At 45.2% G+C, this 12,579-nt stretch overlaps 1 protein-coding gene across 2 annotated transcripts in view; it reads left to right on the top strand.

The window, feature by feature from the left end:
- DNAI3 (dynein axonemal intermediate chain 3) overlaps positions 1-12,579 on the top strand; it is a 623,392-nt gene that overhangs the window by 401,461 nt on the left and 209,352 nt on the right. For both annotated transcript variants that reach the window (XM_069232274.1, XM_069232273.1), the window contains exon 19: positions 7,949-8,079. In XM_069232274.1, coding sequence (XP_069088375.1) covers positions 7,949-8,079 — 131 coding nt within the window. The remainder of the gene's footprint in view (positions 1-7,948; positions 8,080-12,579) is intronic.

The following is a 12,579-nucleotide window of genomic DNA, read 5'->3' as shown; positions in this document are numbered from 1 at the left end:
AAACAGAAAATTGCTACTTACTTGTAAACTGCTTTATCTACAAAAAAGAAACAAATTACATTTGATACATATGCTTGATATCTATTGACATCAGTACTTACCTGCAACAAAGTTCTTCCAGTTCTAGTAATAAAGTAACAAAATATATTTTAGCTACATAAAACAATTGGCCTAGAGTTAGTCATTAAGGGCCAGATGTAGCAAGCCGTTTGCATGACGCAAACTGTGAAAATCGCAGTTTGCGCCATGCAAACTGCCGAACGCGATGCACATTCACAAATTGCGAGTCGGTACCGACTCGCAATTTGTGAATGCGACTCGCAAATAGGAAGGGGTGTTCCCTTCCTATTTGCGACTCGCATCGCAATTCAGAATTGCTTTGTGATCACGAATGCGGTCGCAAAGCAACTCGCAGTTACCACCAGTGTCACACTGGTGGTAACTCATTTGCAAAAGGGAAGGGGTCCCCATGGGACCCCTTCCCCTTTGTGAATGTCGACAAAAATATTTTTTCAGAGCAGGCAGTGGTCCTATGGACCACTGCCTACTCTGAAAAAACGAAACCAAATGGTTTCGGAAGTTTTTTCATTTTGCAACTCGTTTTCCTTTAAGGAAAACGGGCTGCAAAATGAAAAAAAAACTGCTTTATTTAAAAAGCAGTCACAGACATGGAGGTCTGCTGACTTCCGCAGACCACCATCCCTGCGAGTGCAGGCACTCGCTATGGGGTCGCAAAATACGACCCACCTCATGAATATTGATGAGGTGGGTCTTTGCGACCCCATAGCGAGTAGACACCGTTTTGCATCCGAGATTGCGAGTCGGAAATTGCGAGTAGGACAGACTCGCAATTTCTGAGTCGCAATCTCGGAGTTTCCTACATGTGGCCCTTAGTGTGTGCCTCATTTCTTGACTCTGTGTGTACAACAAATGCTTTGCACTACCCTCTGATAAGCCTAACTGCTGTACCACACTACCAGAAAAGAGACCATTAGTATTATCTGCTTTCGCCTCTGTTAAGCTTCTGGGGACCCCCTGGACTCTGTGCACACTATGGGCCAAATGTATCATCAAACCATTTTGCGATTCTCTAATAGCGATTTTTAAGAAATCGCTATTTCAGAAATGCAAAATGGTATGTATCATTTTTGCAATTTGGTAATAGCGATTTCTTAAAAATCGCAAATGCTATTACCGAATCGCAAACTGCGATTTCGACCCCATTCGCACCTATGGGCCTGTAGGCCCATATTTGCGAATTTTTTGCATTTCCCAAATTGCAAATTCCTAACTGGAATTCACAATTTGGGAAATGCAGGGTGCTGGGGGCCTAAGGCCCCCTTTGCTTCACCCCCAAAAAATTATTTAGGACATGTAAGGAGCACACATGCCGAAGGAGCATGTGTGCGTTACATGTCAATTTTAAAAATACATTTTTAATGCATTTTTAAAATTTGCACATGGTTGCCATAGCGATTCCTTAACCCCTTCACTGCCAGGCCTTTTCCCCCTCCTGTGCCAGGCCTTTTTTTGGCTATTTGGGGCAGTTCGCGCTTAGGCCCTCATAACTTTTTGTCCACATAAGCTAGCCAAGCCAAATTTGCGTCCTTTTTTTCCAACATCCTAGGGATTCTAGAGGTACCCAGACTTTGTGGGTTCCCCTGAAGGAGGCCAAGAAATTAGCCAAAATACAGTGAAAACTTCGTTTTTTTTCTAAAATCACCAGCTTCCCAGCTTTCAGGAACAGGCAGACTTGAATCAGAAAACCCAATTTTTCAACACAAATTTGGCATTTTACTGGGACATTCCCCATTTTTACAATTTGTTGTGCTTTCAGCCTCCTTCCAGTCAGTGACAGAAATGGGTGTGAAACCAATGCTGGATCCCAGAAACCTAAACATTTCTGAAAAGTAGACACAATTCTGAATTCAGCAAGGGGTAATTTGTGTAGATCCTACAAGGGTTTCCTACAGAAAATAACAACTGAAAAACAAAAATATTGAAATTGAGGTGAAAAAAACAGCAAATTTCCTCTACGTTTTACTCTGTAACTTTTTCCTGCAATGCCAGATTTTCGAAAGCAATATACCGTTACGTCTGCTGGACTCCTCTGGTTGCGGGGATATATAGGGCTTGTAGGTTCATCAAGAACCCGAGGTACCTAGAGCCAATAAATGAGCTGCACCCTGCAATTCGTTTTCATTCTATAATGGGTATACAGCAATTTATTTGCTGAAATATAAAGAGTGAAAAATAGCTATCAAGAAAACCTTTGTATTTCCAAAATGGGCACAAGATAAGGTGTTGAGGAGCATTGGTTATTTGCACATCTCTGAATTACGGGGTGACCATACTAGCATGTGAATTACAGGGCATTTCTCAAATAGATGTCCTTTTTACACACTCTCTTATATTTGGAAGGAAAAAATGTAGAGAAAGACAAGGGGCAATGACACTTGTTTTGCTATTCTATGTTCCCCCAAGTCTCCCGATAAAAATGATACCTCACTTGTGTGGGTAGGCCTAGCGCCCGCGACAGGAAACGCCCCAAAACGCAACGTGGACACTTCACATTTTTTTAAAGAAAACAGAGGTGTTTATTGCAAAGTGCCTACCTGTAGATTTTGGCCTCTAGCTCAGCCGGCACCTAGGGAAACCTACCAAACCTGTGCATTCTTGAAAACTAGAGACCTAGGGGAATCCAAGATGGGGTGACTTGTGGGGCTCTGACCAGGTTCTGTTACCCAGAATCCTTTGCAAACCTCAAAATTTGGCTAAAAAAACAAATTTTCCTCACATTTTGGTGACAGAAAGTTCTGGAACCAGAGAGTAGCCACAAATTTCCTTCCACCCAGCGTTCCCCCAAGTCTTCCGATAAAAATGATACCTCACTTGTGTGGGTAGGCCTAGCGTCCGCAACAGGAAACGCCCCAAAACGCAACGTGGACACATCACATTTTTTGAAAGAAAACAGAGGGTTTTTTTGCAAAGTGCCTACCTGTAGATTTTGGCCTCTAGCTCAGCCGGCACCTAGGGAAACCTACCAAACCTGTGCATTTCTTTAAACTAGAGAGCTAGGGGAATCCAAGATGGGGTGACTTGTGGGGCTCTGACCAGGTTCTGTTACCCAGAATCCTTTGCAAACCTCAAAATTTGGCTAAAAAAACACATTTTCCTCACATTTTGTGACAGAAAGTTCTGGAATCAGAGAAGAGCCACAAATTTCCTTCCACCCAGCGTTCCCCCAAGTCTCCCGATAAAAATGATACCTCACTTGTGTGGGTAGGCCTAGCGCCCGCGACAGGAAATGCCCCAGAACGCAATGTGGACACATCACATTTTTTGAAAGAAAACAGAGGGTTTTTTTGGAAAGTGCCTACCTGTAGATTTTGGCCTCTAGCTCAGCCGGCACCTAGGGAAACCTACCAAACCTGTGCATTTTTTTAAACTAGAGACCTAGGGGAATCCAAGATGGGGTGACTTGTGGGGCTCTGACCAGGTTCTGTTACCCAGAATCCTTTGCAAACCACAAATTTCCTTCCACCCAGCCTTCCCCCAAGTCTCCCGAACACAACTTGGACACATCACATTTTTTCATAAAAAACAGTGCCTACCTGTGGATTTTGGCCTCTAGCTCAGCCGGCCCCGGGGGGGGGCAGAAATGGCCTAAAATAAATTTGTCGTCCCCCCCAACCCCAAAGGGGGGCAGAAATGGCCTAAATATAATTTGCCCCCTAGGGGAGCGACCCTTGCCTAAGGGGTCGCTCCCCACCTAAAAAAAAAAAAAAAAAGGTTTCTTCCTAAAACATGCCCCCATTGGGAGCGACCCTTGCCCAAGGGGTCGCTCCCTTATGCCAGTTTCAAACACAAAAAAAATCCCTGGTGTCTAGTGGGCGTTTCAAAAGCCGGATTGCAAGCAATCCGGCTTTTGAAACGCTGGGAGAGACTTCAAAGGGAAGGAAATACATTTCCTTCCCTTTGAAGCCTCTCCGGGCCTCCCCCACGTCATCAAAAGAGAAATGCTGAGCATTTCTCTTTCGATCGCGCTGGAAGCTCAACTTCCAGCGCGATGGGGAAGCCCTGTGACAAATCAGTGCACGCTCGCACGCTGACATCACAGGGGGGGGTGGGGGGGTCGTGGGTGGAAGGGGAAGGGCTTCCCCTTCCATCCCTGCCTTGGGGGGGTGGGTGGGGAGCACAGGGGGGAGCGCTAGCGCTCCCCCCAGTTCCTGTGTCTTGGACGAGGTGACCTCGTCTAAGGCACACAGGAACTGCTGCTTTGGACGAGGTCACCTCGTCCAAGGCACAGTACTGGTTAATGCCCAATTCGCATAAAGGAAAAGCTTGTTACATGTGCCTAAGAAATCGCAAATAAGGATTCCTTATTTGTGATTTCTTATTAGAGAATAGAAATTTGCGATTCTCTAAACGGGGTTGAATTATAAGGAATCGCTGTTTTAGCGATTCCTTAAAATTGCATAGCGAATGCCTTTCATACATACTGAAAGGCATTTTTGCATTCGCAAACGGCCGTTCACACCATTTGAGAATGCAAAAAGCTTTGATATATCTGGCCCTATACCTCATGTTTGGTATAGAATATACAGAGCCAGCTTCCTACATAGGTATCCATCAGAAGAACCAGTAGCTTAACTTCGGTAACGCTTTCTGGGGTGGATACAGTATCTACTTGTGGATTCCTCACTGACCCACCTGCCCCCCTGTTGCCTGTCTGGATATACCGAGAAGGAAAGTGGTTGTATATTTTGAATATATATATTTGTGGCAGTTTGTATATACAGAATGTATGTTTATATATAAGGATGTATTTATAAATTCTTGTGTAGAGTTTGCACTTGTTGTGCTTATGATTTTGGTGTTCACCCATTCGCCTTGAAGGCCCGGTACAAAAAAGTGGGTGAAACTGACATCAGCATGCCTGCGAGGACTTCCTAAGACTCCGATGACGTCAGACGGAGTCGCTTGGGGAGCCGTTCAATTGTGATGTTCTCATCTACATGGAGAGCTAGAAGGAAAACATTTCCGTTGAATGCTAGCGCACTGGGAGTACTCAAAAGGTGAGGAATCCACAGGTAGATACTGTGTACAGCAGAAAAAGCATTAACGAAGGTAAGTAACTTGTTCTTTCACATTAAACGTAAAATCTCCTAATGTTCCTAGAACGAATGGCAAGGATGTGGGGTTTCACCATTTTGGAATGAAAGTACTCCTAAGCTGGTCATTTGTAAATACCACTAGCACTTGTGCTGTGCTTGACACCTCGGAGCCAGCTATCTGTTTAGCAAGGATACTTGTGGCTGTCGGAATTCTGCTCATATGGTTTGAAGAAACTTTGCACATCACTTCTCAATGCCTGAACCCAACAGTGTGCAGCTAAGATGACTTTACAAACTCCATAATGGAAAATAAGGAGTATTAAGGGGGTTATGTTTCGTGCACTACTCCCTCCATCAGATGGCATGGAAACAATCCTAAGTGCAAGAAATGGGTCAACATGCATTATGAGAGAGACACTTTGTGAGTGGGATATACATATGCTGCTGGAGGCGCAGTAGTAGACACAATGCCTTATTAAAAAAAAAAAAGCAGAGATGCTAGAAGATAATTTCCGATTTTTTAAGTAATACTTAGCAAGCATCAAGAAAGCTCTCAATGCACTGATGGGTGTGTATAGCAATTTGGTAAAGCCAATTGTTTTACATTGTTACTGAAAGTTCATCTTCATAGCTTCTTGAGTCTGTGTTTGTGTTTGTCTGGATCCAAGCTCCAGACCTTCACAGCCAAGCTACATGTGACTGAAGAGCCCCAATCAGGGTGAACTTGTGTTCCGGTTCGCTGAGATTCTGGTCTGGCCATTCAGGCTGGACTGTTGCTATTTGAGCAGGGTTAAGACTGATTTAGATGTGGCTGGGTCCAATCTGAGTTAGCATGGTGTGATAAATTATGGACTGAGATGCTGCTAGTGTAATTTCTAGTGGCTGAGATTAATTCAAGCAATTTACACATCGTTTTTGTGTAATTCAGTGCAACACCCTAAGTGCAACTGTTATGCCCAGATGTGGGTACTTTGCTCATAGTGTCGCTGGAACCAAACTACACCTGACCGAAGAGCTCCAAATGAGACAACACTGTTCTTTAGTTTCTTGTGTTCCGGGTCTGGAAGGGTCTGGCCAGACAATTCAGCAATAATTAAAAAAAAAAAAAAAAACAGATACTTATTTATGACCCTGCACATCTCAGTTGACCCAGCAGCTGCCATGGTAGAAACAAATATGTCCAACCAGTTCAAAATTCTGAAATAAATGTTGAGACCCTCATTTAATGGATGTTAGCTAAAGTTCATACCAGCAGGTAATTTCCCATGACCAGCCACAAGCCTTGTAGCTTGTCACCTACCTGACATGGCAGACTGCAGTGCCAGATGCATGAGTCAACACTTGGACTGTCAGACCAAAGGACACCTGGCCGTGTCTCCCAGGGCTTCAACAGGATCAATTCATCTGTCCAGCTTCTTGTTCCAGGTGTTGTACACGTATAACTGATAGTTCATAACCTGTAAAGTGTATCATTTCATTCGCGGTTTATGAATTTTACAAATACTTTGTAGTTACTTATTTTTATGTAAGTTGTCAAAGAGGTTTATTTTCACTTTCTGTAGTAGGCAGTGACAGGTTTCAGCATTTGAGTACACTTACCACGTCTTTAAAAATTACGGCTGTTGAATAGGTTGACTTGAAACACAAAGGGCCAGATGTAGCAAAAAAGCAATTTGCGACTTGCAAATTGCGAGTCCCTGCGACTCGCAATTTGCAAGTCGCAAATTGCTATGCAGTACGGTGTCTCAGACACCGACTGCAACTCGCAATGGGGTCGCAATGACCCACCTCATGAATATTCATGAGGTGGGTCGCAAATTGCGGCCCCATTGCGAGTATAGGCACTCGCTAACATGGAGGCCTGCTGACGTCAGCAGACCTCCATGTTAGCGACCTGCTTTTAAATAAAGCAGTTTTTTTTTTTTGAAATGTAGCCCGTTTTCCCTAAGGGAAAACGAGCTGCATTTCAAAAAAATCCGAAACCTTTTGTTTCTGTTTTTTCAGGGCAGGGACTGGTCCCTTGGACCACTCCCTGCCCTGAAAAAATGTTTTGGGGTCCAGTCTCAAACTGGAAGGGGTCCCATGGGGACCCCTTCCAATTTGCGAGTGGGTTACCATCCACTTGAAGTGGATGGTAACTACGACTCCATTTGCGACCGCGTACGCGGTCGCAAATGGAGTTGCATACCACTGCGACTCGCAAATAGGAAGGGAACACCCCTTCCTATTTGCGATTCGGAAATGCATTTTGCGAGTCGGTAACGACTCGCAAAATGCATTTCTGCATAGGAAACACGCATTTGCGAGTCGCAAACGGCAGATTTTGCCGTTTGCGACTCGCAAAGTGTTTCCTACATCTGGCCCAAAGTTCTTAACTCATTTTGAACGCCACTTGTCGCAAAGTGACATCACTCTAACTGTGCTGACTGAGTTGTGATGAAGACTGTAAAAGATGTGCCAGCTAGTTCATTAGTTGGGCTTCAGGACTGAACTATTTTACGTTTGAAACGTACAGAGTATGCCTCTAGTAAGTACATTCCAGTATAGAAAAGTCTGTTCTTGAGGCAATATCTATTGTTTGAATACTCACATTGCATAACTTATGGGGCCTCTACTTAAAACAGAGCTAGATTATCGACAAACCATTTAATTCAATAATGGGCACTGTAACCCCAGTACTTTGAACTAAAAGCTATCGGGTGATGATGGGTTGAGCGAGATCAATGTGCCTTACCGAGGGCTCACACCAACTAACGAATTAAAATGTAAAAATGTAAAAATGCAGTTATGAAAAAAAAAACTGATTATTTAAAATGATGTCATTAAAACAGATACAGCTCCTGAATACGCGTATAAAGTCCATGATGGCATGGTGAACACCGTACTGCGATCGCCATTCTACAAAGATATCATTCTTACGGTTGGAGGCTGGAACTTTGCTATTTGGAAAGAAGGTGTTACTGTAAGTTACAGTGATTTTTGTGTTAGTCTTGAATACATATCGTGACACATCCAGTTGTCTTATTGTCTTTGAAAGGCAGTTTGTTTGTATGTAGTGATGAAATGCCATTACTTAATGGCGGAAGTTCGGCTGCTTGCCCTTGGGCATTCCTTCAAAATGATACCCTGGAGGGAACGGTGAGGCATTTTTCCTCTCCATTTTCCAGACAATTGAGATCTGCAGTGAAGGGGCAAACCAAAGTTGTCTGCGGAGTACAGAAAGAATTGTGCCACGATCTTCCAAGGAGCCGAAGTGAAATCATGTATGTTGGCCTGCCCTGAAGGATTTTGTAGAAATTACATCACATTACATTTGATCCTCCTTGCACGAGTAACAGGGTGGGACATAGCACTGCTGCTGATGAAGTCAGTTAAAAAGGTTCTAGCCATCCTACATTAACTGTGACATTGTTAAACTTGCCATATATATATTCACTTACGCAAATATTTGTGAACATAAGTGTATTCGTTTGTGATCCCCAGTTGGCTATCCTGTCAACGTTTTGATATCTCTCTTCCATAAAAATTAGGTTTTGGTTGAGCTTGGGAGCATCTTGTGAAAAATAAGAACCCTATAGTGTATCATGATGTGCCTTGGAAACTTTAAGTTGCCTGCCCTTTTTAGGGATAAAATTGCAGCCATGTTTTCTGTCACTCACTGTGGAGCAGGCATTTGTTGAGAAGCCTGAATTTGGCCCTGATGGCACTGCCTCCCTGCCGCTCACATTTACCACTTGCTCATTGCAGTTGGTAAGTATGACTGTAAACTTCTGCCCGGAAAAAAACAGGTCTGCACAGTTATTTCCCATTCACTGGTAGGCTGATATGTGTGTGAAGATAATCTTTATAATCTTAGCCAATGTAAGTAATGCATGCTTTCAGTCCTTGTTTCATTATTGTTTCAGGAATTGGTTGTAAGTTAGTTCTGGGTCTGAACAGTCAGTAAATGTTTGCTTTGATGGATATTTCTAACCACAGATTTCTCACCTAATCAATTTGCCCAGACACCAGACAGAGACGGTTCTGCTGGTGGTAGCCTGACTGGAGGCCACCTCAGATCCTTAGGATGTTAAAGGAACACCACAGGGCTCCGGTTGGATATTAAAGATCTGCTCTATAGCCTCCTTGAATTCCCTTATTTGTTGTGGTGTCGCTGCGGGGCTTGGGAAATCGGGTCAAAAAATTTGAGGCGGGTCAGAATTGATTTTGGGGTAGTAGACTGAGTTTGCCTGGAAGTACCCGGGGAGTTGCATGACTCTGAATGGTGCGAGGACATATGGAAGATGTGTTTAGACTTTTTGTGTCTTTTTCAACTTTCTGGACTTACCTGAAGCCCTTGATTTTTACTTTTCGTGATGTTCCTTGATGTACAACTTGGCCTTGCAGTCCCAAATGGCCTTAGGGCCGTGCATCTTGGACCCATGCCTACCAGAGTGTCTCCAAGGGCTATTTGTCTGGCCTCCTGATCAGAGCCTCAGGGACAGAACAGGTGACAACAAACTTGAACCCAGCACCAGGACTCTGTTAACTGTGACTTCTGCCCTTCCAAATGGTGCCACACCAGTCCTGGACCCTTGGAAGTGGGGGAGGTGATCTGCCAGCCCATTTATGGATGTATTGCCTTGCAAGATTCCTCATCAGAACCACTATGTGACACATCCCTGATGCAGGACCTTACATTGCAGCCCAGCAGCCCATTGAAACCACCGCTGTGTGACGCAGGACCTAGCATTCCATTACACAGCCCTCTGAACTGCAGCTGTGTGATAAATCTCCTTGCAGGGACCTTGCATCACCCACCGTAGATCATCAGAACTGCTGCTGCACAACGCATCTGCACCCAAGAACCTCTGATTGCCATCACAGCTCCCCGAAATCGCCGGGCACAACACACATTCACTGAAGGACCTCACATCGCCTCTGAGTGACGCATCCTTGATGTGGACCCCTACATCGATCTGCAACCAGGATTCAAGGTACTTTGTTCAGCAGGCCTAACTGGGTCCCTGTAGCCGGGCTGCGCTTCATCATTGTCAGCCTGAACTGTAAATGCAGTTAATAAATAAACATGTTTTCTGTTGCTCTGTTTATTGCTGCTGAATGATATTTTAACCTAGTTAGGCTCATCTCAGTAACTGTTCTGCTGGAGGTTTCTGACCCTTAAAATTGCACTCATTGTAGCAGTACTTTAAACCAAGAGTGTCAGTGAGTTGAGTCCTTGAAGGCAGATCTTCAACAGACTCTTTTGATAAGACAACATAACTTTGAGGTTGAAATCAGTGCAAGCCATTGTTAGCATTTTTTCCACATCTTTTCAAGTCAAAAAAAAAAATTCAAAGGCTAGACTTCAGAAGTAAACTTAGAGCCTTATTTAGGACTTGATTATAGGGCTGCCTTCCTCCAGGGAGGCAAAGTTCATGACCTGCCCGGTGGGGATTCCTCTTTTGTGAAGAGAGCAGCTGCCACTGAAAAAGTAAATTGCCCGAACATGTAGGGGGTTTTCCTTAGTCGTGTCTCCCACTTGGGATGATAGTCTGCCCTCAGTAGTGCAGATCAAGTATGAAAGTCTGCCAGCGATCCTGTGCACTCCAGCTCCTGGGTGTGGGGTTAACAGGAGCTGATTCTGCAATGGCTCCACTGTCTCTGATTCAGCGGTTTCTCAACTCTTTGTTAGAGTGAAGAGAATATGGGCTTGGAGGAGCCGAGGCCCACCAGTTTGTGGTGTTTCTCCTACTCCTCCAAAGACTAAATAAGGCCCTTAGTAATCCTATTGCTAGGCCAGATGACTATATGATGAACAGACACCTTTATGTTTACCTGAGACAGTGCTCAAAAAGTTGTGACTGTGACTAAACTGTTTTCTGATGGATAAAGTCACACATCGAATAATGCTATGAGACAAACGAGAGGTCTCTCTGGGGCACTATTAGCACCTTTTACAAGGGGAAGATCTGTGACTGCTGCTCCTTGGGGAGGGTGCCCCTGTAGTAGCTATGCAGGGCGACCACTTGTCATTCTTTCCAGACACAGGTTTTCTTTGTGAGTTTGATGGATCAAATCATTTTTGGGTAAATTGATCCTTTTCTGAAGGATTCTTCTCACTGCAGATTCTTTACTTTGTGAATATTCCTCCAGGTGTCAGACTTGAGCCTGAAACTCAAAAGCAGTGTCGTAGTTTGGACTCTTGCTCTGAGCAAGACTGCTGGTCTCAGGATGACAGTACTTTCGTTTGTAGGTGACTAAGGGGGTCATTCTGACCCTGGTGGTAAAATCCGCCAGGGCCAACGACCGCGGGAGCACCGCCAACAGGCTGGCGGTGCTCCCTTGGGCATTACCGCCGCGGGTCAGAAACGGAAAACCGGCGGTGTACCGCCGGTTCTCCGCTGCCCTGGGGAATCCTCCAAGCTGCGCCGCCATGGGGATTCCGACCCCCATACCGCCATCCTGTTCCTGGCGGTTTTGGCCGCCAGGCAGAGGATGGCGGTATGGGGTGTCGTGGGGCCTCTGGGGGCCCCTGCAGTGCCCATGCCAATGGCATGGGCACTGCAGGGGCCCCCGTAACAGGGCCCCACCAAGATTTTCAGTGTCTGCCATGCAGACACTAAAAATCGCGACGGGTGCTACTGCACCCGTCGCACCCCTTACACTCCGCCGGCTCCATTCGGAGCCGGCATCCTCATGGAAGGGTGTTTCCCGCTGGGCTGGCGGGCGGCCTTCTGGCGGTCGCCCGCCAGCCCAGCGGGAAACCCAGAATAACCGCGGCGGTCTTTTGACCGCGCAGCGGTATTCTGCCGGCGGGACTTTGGCGGGCGGCCTCTGCCGCCCGCCAAAGTCAGAATGACCCCCTAAGTCTTTTCCTACAACTAGTTGTAACTGTTGTCCAAACCTTACCGGCTTACTAGCAGTACCTCACCATAAACACAATAGTCAAAGGTGATTTGTAGCATTTCAGATACTTGTATCTCTCGTGTGGGGGGAAACAAAACATGGCCACAACACGTAACGACCTTCGTGACTGAGATTGCGTAGGCAATTCCAGGTCGCAAGCCGCAACAGCTGTCATCGCTCAGAAGAACATAACTCCCATTAGAAAGTACATGAAACACTGAACGAATCAAGGGGACGGGAGTACCCTTCAGAAAACAGGCCAAATTCGCGACCCCCGCATTGCAAAGACCGTGAAGAGACACCTGTTTGCATATCATGGAATGACGAACAGTAGTCTCACATTCACTTCCGCTAAGAAAGACCTCCTGTTCGCCATTCAGACATCGATACTCAAAGGGCAACTCCCACTCTTCCTTAATAAAGCTATCTCCTAGCCGTTCATATCGTCCCACTGCAAGATGTTTCAGGCAGCTTGAGAAATGAAACGTTGAAAACGGTAAATTAATAATGCTGTGTAAGAGCCAGATAGTTGAAGGACTCTCTGCTACTGTGAAGGGCAACTTATCTAATTTTT

The sequence above is a fragment of the Pleurodeles waltl genome, chromosome 4_2 (assembly GCF_031143425.1).
Source record: "Pleurodeles waltl isolate 20211129_DDA chromosome 4_2, aPleWal1.hap1.20221129, whole genome shotgun sequence".
Classification (NCBI taxonomy): domain Eukaryota; kingdom Metazoa; phylum Chordata; class Amphibia; order Caudata; family Salamandridae; genus Pleurodeles; species Pleurodeles waltl.
The sequence above is the reverse complement of the archived record's forward strand: the minus strand, read 5'-3'. Positions and strand labels throughout refer to the sequence as shown.